Below are 16,500 nucleotides of genomic sequence, written 5' to 3'. Positions count from 1 at the left end.
ATTAATAAAGACCAAATTTATGAATTTTCTAAATTTACATATATTGTTTATATCTATTGTGCCAGAGTGACGGCAGAGATGTCACACTTTCCAAAAAAAAATATATTATGCCCACGAAAGCAATTATATTGCCAGTAAAATTTTATAATATGATAATAATAACACTTTGGTGAATTATATAAAACAAAAATAAAATATATAAGTTTATTAACGACAGAAAATGACTTGCTAGGGCTGTGACTAATTAACTGGAGTATACCGTCAATCACTAGTTAGCTCACTCTAAGTGACGAACAAAACTGTTACGTGACGTAAACTTAACATGGAGTCAAACTAAACTAAATATTAAATGCACAGAACAATAAAATTTATGAATATTTTATTAAATAAAATAAAAAGGAAACTAAATTGAAAATAGCCAGGGAAGCGACTACTAATTTAGGCGGCTGTGAAAATCATTAATATTTTTTATGCTAATAATTATTTTATTAATTATTCTGTCATTCAATATTTTTAGAAAGTTATTAGTTTTAATAATAAAACAGAAACTAAAATAGATTTTTAGTGATTGACGAAATAAATTAGAGAATAAACGGAAAAATAGTGAAAGAGACAAGCAGGGGAGGGGCTACAGTTTATTGAAGCTGTCACAAGAAATTTAAATTAGCATTGTAATTAAACTATGCCCTTATAAAAGACTTTTGTTATCTTTACAGAATTATAATTTTAATGTAATAATTAACTAATCATCCCCTATAAAATAAAATTTGACCTGGGGTCAGTAAAAAAATAATTAAAATTTTTTGTAAAAATTGATAATGTGCAATTTTTTTTTTTTTTTATCGAACTAGGGATGTATTTTGTAAGTTACTGAGTTTAAAAAAATCTATTTTTAAATTTGACTCGACTATTAAATTATAAAAATAAAATCTCATTTCTTTTAAAAAAAAAACTTTCTCCCCATTTTTAATAAAAAAAAAAAAAAAAAAAAAAAAAAAAAAACCGAAATTTATTCTCACTAAATCTATTATTCCGTCATCTAAATCATTGAATTCCACGTAAAATGACCTACGATAACTCGAATAAATCCACAGAAATAAATAATAAAAATAATATTTTTAATTAAAAAATTCTATAAATTTTTAAAAATCCCAGACACAATGGAATGGTAGAGTTAATAAATTAAAGCAAAAAAATTTCATAAAAATAAAAATAAGGTATACCATTAAATACATATACATATACATATATATATTAGGATGCAAAAACAACTGATTAGAAATTTTATATTTGAAATTTATTATCGCCCTGTCTGGAGAATTGAGAACTGGCTAAACCTTAGTCGGTCTTTATTCATACACATATATATTTATATATACATATATATGTATGTTAGCTCGTGAAGTAAAAGGACTGCTTCTCGCGCCGGCAGCCTAATTTATCGTTCTTCAACTTTTTATTAATTTCGGCCATTCGTGAATCGGCTTTAGGCCAACGGCTTGATGGGTTAGTCGGCCTCCACTCTCTTAAAACGCATTAACGAACTAAAATACATATACAAACGTATCATATACATATATATATACATATATACATCTATAGTCAAGCTAAAGTCGACCAATTTTTGTTTGGGGTGACCGAAACTGCTGTAAGAGATTTTAGGGCGACCCTTTAGTCCTTCGTCTACTGCAGCAGCTTCTGCTCCTGGTCCTGCTCCAGCTTTAGCTCCAGCCTCTGCCCATGCTCTTATTCCTCTAGTCTTTTATTTTCCCAAAGACTTTTGCTACCCCCGGTTACGCCGCTCTTAAGAATGCGGGCACTAATTTTTCGCTTGTGAATTTCGTCCACGGATCAGAGTCCACTCCGATCTGGACAACGAATTCCTATACTTGAATCTTTCTTCCCTACTAAAAATAACTCTTTTTACTATAAATACTAATATATATACATTCTATATCCATTAACTTATTTAGTTTATTTAAAAAAAATTTTTTTATATAATTTCCTAATTAATTGAATTTTTTTTTTATGAAAAAAAAAAAAAAAATGACTTTGACGTCATCTAATTGCGTAAATAAACTAGAGAGAATAAATGTGATAATGCCATTACGCAAATGGATATTAATAGTAATAGTAATAGAATATAGAAAAAAAATAAATAAAAAATATATTATACTCGATCAATCATTTTCATCGTTCCCAATAAAATGGCCTTCGTTCTTATTATTATTCTACAAAATTTTCCATTAATTGTTTTTAGTCCTCCAAGAACTTTTCCTCACTCATTACTTTAGTAATTACATAATTTTAGCTCGGCTTGATTGTAATTAAAAGTATTTGTGATATAAATATTTGAATATAATGAGGCGGTATATTTAATTATTTGATGGGGAGATTTTTATTGAAACTGAATAATTTTTTTTTAATTAGAAGATAATGATAGTTCATTTTAGTTTGTTTATGTTACGATAAATAAGTACAGATGGATGGATAATAATTACTGGATGACATACTGTCTATTTATTGAGACGAGTTTGATAAGTTTGAATTGGTTAATTATTTAGATGTGAGGATTGATGAAAAAATAATTTTAATAAGGTATTAATTCTGGTGACGATGTGTTGCTTTAAATATTCATTTTTAATCTTTTTCTAAAATTCGCGGTTACTTTTTTTGTTGCTTATAAATTGTTTCGCGGATCTGTATATTGATTTTTAAAAATAATAATAATTTGGTAAGTTAACGAATAAATAAAATATTAAATGATGAATAAATAAATATTTATTTGTCGAGCCAACAAATACCTTTTGTTTGTTATTTATTATTTTATTTGTTTAGCTTTCAATATCTTCAGCAAGTTGCTATTATTTTTTTCCACGCGCACTAAATACGATAGACAATTTTTAAAAATAATAATGACAGCTCGAAGAAATTAATCGATAAGCTCAAGCTTTTGAATGCAAATTTCTGTTGATTTTAAGCTATTTGACTTTTGAAGCACAAAGTTTACAAGGATTTTATTATTTTTCTCAAAAATCCGCAGATTTGTAAATAAGAATTTCAAAAAAACTTTAAAAAAATCTAAAAGAAGATTTTTTATCGCCAAAACGTCAAGCCTCCGCTGCAAAATTACTTTTTTAAATAATTAATTTATAGAATTTAAGATGATTAATTTCGATCCTTTAAGATTACGCTCCATAAAATTGTTTGCAACATAAATATTCAAATATTAAGGGGATGGCCTATTAACCGATTTCTGATTAACTTTAGATGCCAGCAAATTTGTTGACCGTGTTCTCGAACTTTTTCGAGCTAATCCGAGAAAATAAAATAATTTTGTTATTTATTAAATTATTATTTTGTTTTTTCTTAAATGTCCGGACTAATTAAACTCTTTGTTTTATTTTTGATATCTATTTAAATATAATTATAACAAAGTGTTTATTTACTCCGACCGATAATTTAAAAGTTGCCCAGATATTAAACACTGTCTATCTATAAAAAAATATAATTGTCATAAATAAATAAATAAAATACATGTATATAGATAAATTTATCTGTCCAACCACTGAGACAGTCTAATTATACAGACTCATCTTTTCAAATCCACTAATCACCACACATTTTTATCCCCACAATCTTTATATATTTCTCTTAAATTTATAACATGAATCCGTAAAATAATAATGATACCAAATAAACACAAATTGAGAAAAAAAAATTAATATCTAAATCAATAGATTTTATAGAAAACATGGCACGTGCATCATAATTAACTCCAGCCCCCAAAGAAATAATAAAAGAATTTATAAAATAACTAAAAGGGGATTTTTTGTCATTTTATTCTCAAATTTTAATCACCCCTACAAATTTTCTCTTAATACTTTTTACCCTATAAAAAAAAACCCCAATAAACTTGCGACATCCACCCCCTTCTGAAATCATTCATCTAAATTCTATACTCTAAAGTTTCAACTCCGCATATATATATATATATATATATATATAGTATATACATTTGTGATTATTTTTTTTTCTTACATGAAAAAAAAAAAAATAATAAAAATAAAAATTGTCGACTCCAGGGTGCCTTAGTTAGCTACAAGTTTAGATACTCCACCCTTTCTTCTTTCTCTTTTTTTATTACATATATATATATATATATTTTTTTTTTTTTAGGCATATTATTTTATCCCTTTTTATTTTAAAAATTTCAACCCTTCGACATCCTTGAAAATAAACAGACGCGAACCCTTTTTGACAAATTCAAATAAAGCGACCAGGGGGTCGAGTACCAGGACTAAATTTCTTTTATCCTGCAATGTGTTATTATTAAATATATAATATTTAGTTTTAATACTTTTTAGTAGCAAAAAAAAGAAAGAGATAAAAACATTTGATATCTGTGTTATATAAATTTATTTGTTTGATTAAATGCGGGAGAGTTAAATATGAAGAATTTATAACTTTCATTATTTTTACATAAATAATTAGTAAGTGTGTTAAAGAGTTTGAGTAAGAAGATTTCTACTCGAATTACGGCAGCAAATGATGTATGGGAGCGAAGGTTAAATGCATTTAAAGCATGGAGATTACGTTTGAAAAGTAATAAGAATGAATGAGAATATTTAATGTGAAGATGCTACAGAATGATGGAAAGCGAGGTCAAGTTTCTTGTATCCTGTTTTTTATTTTTTCATACGTAGCTTTAACCAAGTGGGTAAATTTGTTTAAAAGTAGAGCTGATTTTTTTTAGGTAGAAAATGAGTAGACGGTGATGTGGGTTCGAATCGCGAACTTTCTCTAGAGAATGCTGCATTTTATTAAGAATAAGAATTTTTATAATTTTTGTAAGATTTTTTTTGAATTCTACACGAGTGTTTGTATATTTCAAAGAGGATTTGATTTGGTTTGTTACAAATATGTGGAAAAATATATAAAGATTTTGGGGATAAAAATGTCTGGTGATTAGAGAATTTGAAAAGATGGGTGTGTATAATTAGACTGTCCCAATGGTTAGACAGACAAATATATTTATCGATATACATGTATTTTATTTATTTATTTATGACAATTATATTTTTGTATACATATATATGTCTGTTGAGATTTGTTGACATAATTTATTAATTACGCGACGACTAAATAAATAATTATTGAATATTATGACCAATCTTAGACATCAAAGAGGTTTAGGACAGAACTAAACAGTCCAGTTTATAATAACGTTTAAACACCAGCAAAAATAATCGCCCAGTGTTTAATATCTGGGTAACTTTTGAATTATCGGTCGGAGTAAATAAACACTTTGTTAATTATATTTAAATAGATTACGAAAATTAAGTAAAGGGTTTAATTAGTATGGATATTTAATAAATAACAGAATTATTTTATTTTCTCGGATTAGCTCGACAAAGTTCATCAACACGGCCAACAAATTTGCTGGCATCTGAAGTTAATCAGAAATCGGTTAATAGGCCATCCCCTTAATATTTGAATATTTATGTTGCAAACAATTTTATGGAGCGTAATCTTAGTGGATCGAAATTAATCATCTTAAATTCTATAAATTAATTATTTAAAAAAGTATTTTTGCAACGGAGGCTTGACGTTTTGGCGATAAAAAATCTTCTTTTAGCTTTTTTTCAAAGTTTTTTTAAAAATCTTATTTACAAATCTGCGGATTTTTGAGAAATATAATAAAATCCTTGTAAACTTTGTGCTTCAAAAGTCAAATAGCTTAAAATCAACAGAAATTTGCATTCAAAAGCTTGAGCTTATCGATTAATTTCTTCGAGCTGTCATTATTATTTTTAAAAATTGTCTATCGTATCTAGTGCGCGTGGAAAAAAATAATAGCAACTTGCTGAAGATATTGAAAGCTAAACAAATAAAATAATAAATAACAAACAAAAGGTATTTGTTGGCTCGACAAATAAATATTTATTTATTCATCATTTAATATTTTATTTATTCGTTAACTTACCAAATCATTATTATTTTCAAAATCAATATACAGATCCGCGAAACAATTTATAAGCAACAAAAAAAGTAACCGCGAATTTAAGAAAAAGATTAAAAATGATTATTTAAAGCAGCACATCGTCACCGGAATTAATACCTTATTAAAATTATTTTTTCATCAATCCTCACATCTAGATAATTAACCAATTCAAATTTATCAAACTCGTCTCAATAAATAGACAGTATGTCACCCAGTAATTACTATCCGTCCATCTGTTCCCATAAATTTCCCATAGTATTCTCTACAAATACTTCAGTCCTCAAGTTTATATTTAAAAAAATAACCGCTAGATGTCACTCTCCAATACCTTCTCGCATTCACATTAACCTTTCTCAGCTCTGTAATACTCACAACAACAACACGAAAACATCAAAATTTAATAAATATCGTGAGGGTGGTAAAGCGTGACCAGCCCTGACGTTTTATCACCGGCCTCTAAAATATATATATTTATTCAAACGTATAAATATATGAAGCATATAAGAGAAATATCCATGAGGTGTTAAACGAGCATCGTGATGCCAAAAAAAAATTGAAAAAAATAAATAAAACATATATATATATATATATATGAAAGAGAATGTCACAGACTGCATAACGCACGTAATTTTGACAGAAATAACAACCAGGCATCTTAAAACATTAGCCGGCGTCTTTAGGGGTTTGCTCGTATGCATATACTGCAGTTGTTAATGTAAGAAGTTGTTGTTTGTCATGCTCACGCGTTAGTTATACCATTTTACTTTAGTGCACATACATAAGAAAGAGACAATAAGTCAGTGACATTTCATCTGAGAATAGTTTTCTCTTATTCGTTTGCGTTTCATGAGACTTGAGAAACTCCAGGCTTTTGAATATCTTTTTTTTTTTTTTTTGACTTTTTACTTTTTACTATCTCATTCCCTTATTCCCTATGTTATGAGTCGCGGTCTTTGGTTCGTGCCGACAGCGTGGCATTTACGAGTGTCGAGATGAGAAGAGTTTCCGCGAATTCGGCGTTTTTTGTTATTTTTATTTTTAATAATTATTTTTTATTTTTATTATCTTCTTTGTTTGAACTTTTTTTTTAAGGACATAAATTATCGTTCTTATTTTATCTCATATATATGTTATATATTTAATACATAAAATTAATTATTTTTATTTTTATATCCCCAATTTTTTTTTTTTTTTTAAACAAATGACTATTCTCAGAAAACTATCACGTTTATGTAAAAATGTCAAGAGACCTTTTTTGTAGGAAATTAAATTTCCTAAAAATTTCATTTCTTACATTTTTTTTATATCTTCAATAATTAAGCCGTAATCTTAATTTGAAGTCTTCAGTACTATTAAACTGGTCGTAATTTCCCATGAAATTTTTTTTTATCTTCAAATCAAAATTCCCGCTAAACTATCAAAGATACGACAAAAATTGATGGAACCAATTTTGTAGGAAATTAAATTTTCTACAAAAAAGGTCCTTGTGACTTTTCGCCTAAACTCAATAGTTTAGTTACTACAGTTTAAAAAATAAAATCGTTAAAAAATAATACCGGTTAAAATGAATTTCTATAAAAAAACGTAATTTAAAATATTAAATAGAGGATTTAAAAATAACGTTATGGATCGTCGAACTGCTGTCAAAATAGAAATTTGAGTCTGCGTATAATCGAGATGAATAACTAGGGGGATGATCCATTGGGGGATGATTCATTGGGTGAGAAGGTGGATAAAAAAAAAACTAAAGATCGTTCTTTGTTCTTTCCTCATTGTCTTTTTTATCTAGATAATTTTACCGTCCGTATTATTTTAAGTTCCTATATATAGATATAATATTTTTTTTTTTCGATAATCTTGTTCTTTATTCGCGTCTTTTGAGTTATAAACAGAATCGCGCGTGAACGAACACCCCGTTTTATTCTTGCCCAGTAAATTCACGTCGAAATAGATTTTTCAACCCTGTCTTGTTCCTGTTTATACTCTTACTCAACTCTGTATAGTATATTTATACTGTACATTATATATTATACACCATAGAGCCTCTTTTTACCCCCACTGAGTAATTGGGGGCACGATATATGATGGATCAATACACTTTACAACGCATTTTTACAACTCAACTCACCCCAATCCGCTATTTCTTATTTACTTTACACTTTTTTATTTTATTTTTCAAATTTTTTTTTCACATCCATTTTATTTCTTTCTCTAATTTAAAAAATTTTGACGTAATTACTATAAATACTATTTTTTTTTTTTTTCATTAAAAATTTCAAATTTGTGATGAAAAAAAAATTTTTTTTTTACTCAGTGCAAAATTAAAAAACTTATGGGTCATTTTACGCAAAATTTTATAAATGACAAAAAATCCATTAATTTTTATTGGAAAAATTTTTTTAATTACCAAAAAAAATTCAGTGAATAAAAATAAAAATATTCGGTTTTTAAATCTGCGCAAAATTTGAAAAAATTTAATTTTTTTTAAAAACGCTCCCGATAAAAAAAAAATTATTGGTCATTTTACGCAAGATTTAATAATCTACTAGACATAATAAGAAAAATCTGAAAAAAAATTTTTAGGTGATCAAAAACCCGGAAAAATATGAACTAGTAATTTATGGCAACTAATTTAAAATAAATATATACATATACATATAAATGTATATATTTAAATAAGGAAATGAATGTTTAAAAGAATGTCAAATGGTTCTATTAACGTACTAAAATGTCACACGTCATTAGTAATATACGTTTTATTTATTTTTTCACGCGTTTCTTCCGCGATCTTGTCTCAAGTAAAAAGCTACGCATTACTATAGTATCACTGACCTCAGTTGTCTTATGTGCTTTAAATTTTTTTTTACCTCCTCTTTTTAAATTAAACCTCCCCCTTGCATCCCCCGACCCGCCACCCCCCTTAAAACTCAATATAAATATATATGTATGTATATTCTCGTTTTATCCGGTCTTCTATCTTAAACGCATTCGTCTTTCTCAACAAACAGATCGAACATCTATTTTTCACTCAACCCATTGGCACCCGACTGTGCGATTTCGAAAGACCGCGAACGCAAGTCTCGCGACTTAATTAAATTTAGAATATTTTTTTAATTTCTCCAATTCCATTTAAATTATTTGGCACACGGATTTAAATTACTTTCTCACCCTTAACATTTTTTTTTTTTTTCAAAATCCTTTTCTTACAAAATTTTTTTTTTAAATTAAAAAAAAAATTCATGCAATAATTGAAGTCCAAATTACCCCCTTCTTACTCTCATTTAATTTGTTTATTTTTTGGAACTGATTTTTTAAAAACCGGCGTTCAAAATTTTAATGTCAATTTTGACAGAAGTTTTTTTTTTGTAATTGGTCTCAAAATATTGACGAAAAAAAATTATCAAATTCATCGCGAGTATAATTAAAAAAAAAAAAATCAATATTATATATATGAATAGACGGATACACGTGGATTATTCTTTACAAAACCCCTTCTCAGTACATGTGGCAATAAAGGGTTAAATTCAAGCCTTCGGATTAAATGATAAAATAATAATAATAATAATAATAATACTCAAAAAAGAAAAAAAATTCACATATATCCAATTCAAAAATTGAAGGTAAAAAAACCGGAGACAAGATGTGGGTCCTTTCATCCAAGTTTTTAAATAAAATTCAACAAAACCTCCCCTACAAATCCAATATTTTCATCTCACATCTTTTCATTATTATCATTATTATTTTTTCATTTTTTTATTTAGCGTTTTAAGAACCTCGGATAAAAGGGTTCCCGTCCCCAAAAGGCGCCTGAGGACACCAACACACTATTTCGCCTTACATATTTTGTTAATTTTTATTCTCTCCACGTGTGTCGAAACCTCACAAAAAAAACTTACAAAAAACTAATATTTTTTAAGATTTACCATTTAAGCTTAGTCACGTTTTCTTCCTCACAAATCCCGATAAAAACTCCCTTTTAAAAAAAACCTTATCTGCTTCTTTTTTTTTTCTTCAAATATTACAATATTGTCATGTATTTTTTTGGTTACGCATGTTGGAGATGGTACCCAACCAGTTAAACAAGATTTTTCATACATAGGTCATTGAACGTACAAAATAACTCATCTTATATATTTTCATATAAATCAATTTTATCTTTCATTCTAATGTGTATCGAAATTTTTTCCAAATTCATCACGACAATTTTCAGTAAAACCTACTTTACCATACATAGATTGACCTACAGCCGATAAGTTACCTATTCTCAACAGTAAACTGACTTATCAACGGAGACGGTCACTTATCGACGGCAATAATCACTTATCCACAGTAAATTGACTTGCCGACTGCAACATTGACGCCAATTGTTGATAACTTATCGTAGATGATAACAAACAGAACACGACTATTAGAGTCCGACTTAATAGAGCAAAAGAATGAATATACTTGTAAACAATATTTTTACTATTGGAAGAAGAAGAAAGGGCGCGGAAACCTGATGAATCAAAGAAAATTCAAAATAAAAACCACTCAAGTAGAAGAAAATCTACTTAATAATTTTTGTTTACAGCATTGCTGAGTCAGAGTATGTCGCCAGTTCCTGATAGCATTGTCACAGCAACAAAGTGTCCGAGTATCAGCACACAATCACTTCATCAGCAACAACAATCAGCACAGCAACAAATAGACTATTCGCGTTACGTGAGACGTTTTTCATCGGCCCTCGAATGCGGGTCATCGTATTGTAAAGAATTGGGCTGTCGCGAGCATTTTCATTGTCTTGATTGTAGCGGACGGGTGTTTGTCAAAAAAGAAGAGATGATACGTCACTTTAAATGGCATAAAAAGCGTGACGAGTCACTTCAACATGGTTTCATGCGTTATTCGCCAACAGACGATTGTTCGGAGCGACATCCAATGCGATCCTGTCCACACAATCGCAAACAGACTCATTACCATTGCATTCATGATAACTGCGATAAAGTTTACATCTCGACTTCGGATGTTCAAATGCATGCTAACTATCATCGGAAAGATTCTGCCATTATTCAAGAGGGTTTCCAGCGTTTTCGCGCGACAGAAACATGCGGGACTGATTATTGTCCATTCGCGGGTCAACGGACAACGCACTTTCATTGCAGACGTTCTAATTGTCGGTTTACTTTCAAAAATAAAGCTGATATGGACAAACATAAGTCGTACCACATCAAAGACGAGCAATTGTCCCGGGATGGGTTCAAGAAGTTCATGAAATCCGAAGCGTGCCCTTATGATCAATGCCGGTTTTCACGGGTTTGCAACCATATTCACTGCATAAGACCACACTGTAGTTACGTTCTTCACTCGTCTGGGCAGTTATTTTCTCATAAACGTAAGCATGAGCGTCACGATTCAGAGCTTGCATATCGAAAGTACAAGCAAGTTAGCGGACCTGGTGGCCGTCAGATAAATTGGGATGAATTGGCTGGAAATTCAAGCATCCTGAGTATGAACGGTGAAAGTTCCAACGAAGAACGTGCTTCGCCAAGTTATTATTCGTTGGAAGATTCCTTTCAGAGTGCAAGTGATTTAGCTATGGATTTGACAGCGACTACGAACATTAGCGCGTCATTAGCAAGTGCTAGTTCAACATCTCTTATAGAACAGCCCTCTTCACCTGGATTAGGTGCTATGGTTAATAGTCAACAGCTCACGGCCTCCGAATTGACTTATCTGGCCCCAGCTTCGGCAGATTGTCCTTGCAATTATAAAAGTGAGCATTACCATTGTGCGTTAGATGGTTGCGGAGCTACATTACGCGACCCCAGGGAGGTTCGGGAACACCTCCGTGAGCACGAAACTCAAGAACGTATAACGGATGCCTACTTCGACGAAGGCACTTGCGAAGATTGTCCGTATGCTGATAAAGAGAAACATTATCACTGTAATTGGGAAAACTGTAAAGAAGTAATTCTGGCGACTGACAAACCCTTCAGACGGTTACAGCACTACAAGATCCATGAGTACACGAGGCAGTTGAACTTGAATAGCACGACGCAGATCTTGTCGTCAGATGTTACGTTGACGCACTTAACAAATATCGACGCAATGTTCAGGAGAAAACGCGGTCGACCACCAAAGAACCGTGTAATTGAAATATGGTCTGGTGGCGGTGATTCTTCCAGTCATACCCAGGATTCACCGCAAGCTATATTTACGAGCTTTAAATTACCTAAACCCTCACCTACTTCAAATACCGGTCCTAGTCCTAGTCCAATTCACGGTCTTGGTCCTAGTCCAGTTCCCGGCCCTGGTCAAGGAATCGCTACCGTTCCTGATGATGACGAACGCGAAGGTAGTGAATCTGACAGCACTGGAGAACCAGAAGGATTCGCGACATATAATGCTGACTCGTGTCCTGATTCAACCTGCGTAATTCGTGGAACAAGACACCACCACTGTTCGCAAGCCAGATGTTACTTTGCTACTGATCGACCTGATCAGTTGCTGATGCACAGTAAAGACTTTCATGATAACGTTGATATCCTACCGGGTTTCGCGTTCTACGACAAAATGGTTGACTGCCGGCTGCCAAGTTGTCACAGCAACCGGGTCCACCGGCACTATCACTGCACGCGAATTAATTGTGGGTACTCTTTCGTGCGTTACTCAACGATGGCACAGCATGAGAAGCAACACATGGGCATCGCTATTCACGAACAATCCATCGAGTCTGGATCCATCCAAGAATGCTCTCCGCTTCTAAATCAAGCTCAAGCTCAGGTTCAAATTCAGTCTCAATCCCAGTCTCAACCGCAGATTGTTCAGCATCCAGAGAAACCCAGGATCCAGGTTAAGAACCCAGCGGATTTGATCGATAAACCAGATAATTGTCAAGACGATTCACGGTCTATTATCGAGGACAAAGATGACTCTAGTCCTGATACTAATAAAACAACTGGTGAGTTAATACGTTAGGTAGGCACGAAGCTAGCGCACTTACATTAAATTATAACTATTATTACAACTATTATTATTATTATTACAATTTTATTACTTAATTATTATTATTATTACCAATACAAAATACATATTTTTTTATTTTTACAAAGAATGGTAGACGAGACGAATTTGATAAAAAATTTCTATACACATCATGATTGGTGCAAAATTTATTAACTGACAACTAATTTTGTTCCAATCAAGATTCACATGCATGATCTGCACGTATTGCACTTAGTTTATTTTGTTTTTTTTTAAACACTACACATAAAAACAACATTTTCTACTTTACCTTCATGTCTTGTGTTATTTATATATTTATGTACTGTTTTTTTTTGTTTATTTTTTTTTTTTTTTTTTTTTTAATTGAGTTAATAACCCGATCCAAAAGTTTCCATAAAATCCACTCAAGTGGATCAAAATTGCATAGAAACCGATGCGACCATTGAATTCTATGCGTTTTTGACCCATTTGGGTGAATTTTATGGGAACTTTTGGGTAGGGAAGCATTGTTAAGATAAGTTATATATTAAATGGTTTAGTGGGCGGTATTTATTTGAAGTGTTGGTTGTTTTTGGTTGATTGTTGCTAGTGGTGAGGGCAGCAGGCACCTATTATCCGGTCAGCGGACCGCCGAATGAACCCGCACTTCCGGGCGCCATGCTATCCATGCGAGCTTCCGTGCACCAAGGTTCGTGCCACCGACCAGTTTTTTTCTTTTTCTTTTTTTATTTCTATTAAAGTAACTTTTTCCTAGTTGACAAACTGGGTTCTCTTTATTTTTGATACCACCAGCATTAGTATGGACGTTATTTGCAGTTTGCTTTCCATGTTTCTACACCATTAAGCCTCAAACCGTTTCTAGATGCATACAACCAACTTTCCTGATAGTTTCGACTCTTAATTCCAATGGGAACTCGCTCTAGTGAATAATTTCAGTGGCTGAAGGCATTGAATTTAGCGACGTTCCATTGGAACTGAGAATTCGAATTGGCGGGAACCTTTTTTGAATGGATCTACTGATGATTCGGCGGCAAATAGTGTAGGAATGTTAAAACGAACCAAATAACGACCACTAATGATTAGCACGTCTTCCCTCCAGGTGCCAGGTGACTAATAAATTTGTTCTGCTTGCAGAAACACCAGTTCCATCAACGAGCGCCTCGCCACATACACTCTACGGGCCTGATCAAAGCTGCAGCCGACCGTTCTGCAAACTGAAGCGTAAGAACCACTACCACTGCAATGCCTGCAACCAAGCGTTTTCCGAATTAGATCGTCTGGTGGCTCACATCGCCAAACACTCAACCGGTGCAATCCTAAGCCAGCAGCAGCAACATCCAGAGATGGTTCAATCAGCGAATCTACCAAACCAACTGCCAACTCAGCTACCGCCTGATTACTTGACCCAGTTGTCTCAACAGAAGCACGACTTTATGTCCCAGAATGTCCAGATGGTTCAGAACATAACTTACCAAAACATGCAACGTCAAATGCAGTCCATCAATCAGTCATCTCAGTCTCAAGCACAGGCACAGCAGTCACCCGTCAAAGAAATAAAACTTGAGAGTCCTAGACCTGAATCCGTCAACCAGAACAGCATCAAACATGAGCCAGTGGAATTACGCGAGGAACTCCATCAACCTCAACCAGACAATAATGAAAACAATGGACACATCCAAGTATCAGTGCCTCCTGGCAACGTTCCACAACCAGTACAAGCTGGATTTGAACTAGATCTAAGTCATGGGTTCCATTTCCCGAGTCCTGCGGTCATGGCCGCAATGAATCAACAAATCGCCCTTATGAATCAAGCGCTTCCACCATTTTTACAACACAGTGGGATGTATGCTGGTGCTCCAAGTTTAATGTTCGCCCCGGCATTACCTCCCGGTAACTTTCTACCAGGGCGTGATGAAAATCCTCTAGCTTCTTTAGCAGCAAATCTTAACCTCTCAAAACGATCTCTTTCCCCATCGGACTCAAACTCGATGGAAGCTAAGAAACAACGTCTGCATCACTCAATGCGGATGCTCAAAGATGAACCGGTACCAGACGGTTACGTTCGCTTTAGATTCAATGAAGACTGCCGGTATCCCCACTGTGGTTACCGTGAGCATCAAACCCATTTCCATTGTATGCGTCAAGACTGCGGTTATTCTTTTTGTGATAAAACACGTTTTGTTCAGCATACAGCACGACACGAACGTCTGGACACCCTAATGGGCAGCGAATTCCAGCAGTACCGAGCCAACGTTCCTTGCGGGAGAGCCAACTGTGCTTACACTTCTTCCCTAGGGTCGATGCAAAACAAAGCCTCACATTTTCATTGTCTTAAGTGTGACTTTGTTTGTACTGACACGAACAAAGTCGTCGCACACAGACGTCAGCACGCAAAGCTAGACAGCATCGCTGCTGCGGGCTTCCAAAAGTTCACTCCAAGTTTACCCTGCGGTGCAGTTCAATGTCAGCACTCGGGAAAACAAACTCATTATCATTGTTTGCAGTGTCAGTATGCTGTTCTCGGATTAGCTCAAATGTCTGCCCACAAATATCGACATATTGACGGTTAGTTATATTTTTACCGCGAAAATTTTGAATTATATATTTATGTATGTTTTCGTTTATCGGATTTCCGAAGAATTAAACAATTATATTATTATAAATTATTTTCTAGACTCGTTTTGATGACCACACGAGCTCATACTGCGCATGCCTGCGCTTACCGAGTTTGTTTACACTTTTGGCGCGAAATTCAAATATTTAAATTTGAATTTTTTAGTTTTTGGGTTTAAATAGTCTTTTTTTTAAGATTAAAATTTTTTTCTGACAAATGAATTATTTAATTGTCATTGGGATGAATATCAGCGAATTTTAAGAAAAAAAATTGATAATGTCTTAAATTGTATTACGAGCAGTATTGAGCTAATTGATTTTAAAAAAAAGATATTCAACTAAGACTGGCGGGTTAAAAGACAACGGGGTTTGCATAAATTATAATTTTTATGATATGTGTACAATGATATATAAATATGAGTATATATATATATATAGATATATAGTATTGATTGATACGAACAAAGAAATTTCGAAATGAAGATTTTGAAAACTTGAAAAATTGTTTTTTTTTTCTTTTTTTTTTAATATGTATATATATATATATATATATATATATATATATATATATATATATATATATATATATATATATATATAATGTATGTATTTGTATAATTTTTTTGCTGATAAGTTTTTTAGACGTAGCGAGAATTGTGTGATGCTCAAAAAAAAAAAAGAATATACGAAATGATGGAAAAAAAATATATTCAAGAAATAAAAATTCTCCTCCTCTTTATTCTTTTGTTCGAAGAGATAAATAATAAAAAAATTATTGTAAGGAATTGATGTTTTTAACATATATATAAAATATACATATACATATATTATTGAAAAAAATATATATATAAATATAAAGATATAAAGATAAGATAAGTGCAAACGCGCTCTATTGTTTT

The 16,500-nt window shown here is 32.0% G+C and overlaps 1 protein-coding gene across 2 annotated transcripts in view; it reads left to right on the top strand.

Annotated features, from left to right (window-relative positions):
* Window positions 1–16,058, top strand: part of LOC103575947 (zinc finger protein castor homolog 1) — an 87,059-nt gene extending 71,001 nt beyond the window's left edge. The window contains exons 7-10 of one of the 2 annotated variants that reach the window (XM_014439702.2): window positions 10,575–12,944; window positions 13,578–13,676; window positions 14,123–15,553; window positions 15,663–16,058. In XM_014439702.2, the coding sequence (XP_014295188.1) occupies window positions 10,575–12,944; window positions 13,578–13,676; window positions 14,123–15,553; window positions 15,663–15,673 (3,911 nt within the window). In that variant the 3' untranslated portion in view covers window positions 15,674–16,058. The remainder of the gene's footprint in view (window positions 1–10,574; window positions 12,945–13,577; window positions 13,677–14,122; window positions 15,554–15,662) is intronic. The other variant, XM_014439703.2, reaches the window with a different exon arrangement.
* The last annotated feature ends 442 nt before the right edge of the window (window positions 16,059–16,500 follow it).

The sequence above is a fragment of the Microplitis demolitor genome, chromosome 2, assembly GCF_026212275.2.
Source record: "Microplitis demolitor isolate Queensland-Clemson2020A chromosome 2, iyMicDemo2.1a, whole genome shotgun sequence".
NCBI classification, from domain to species: Eukaryota; Metazoa; Arthropoda; class Insecta; order Hymenoptera; family Braconidae; genus Microplitis; species Microplitis demolitor.
Note: the sequence above shows the minus strand (reverse complement) of the source record. Positions and strands in the feature narration are given on the sequence as shown.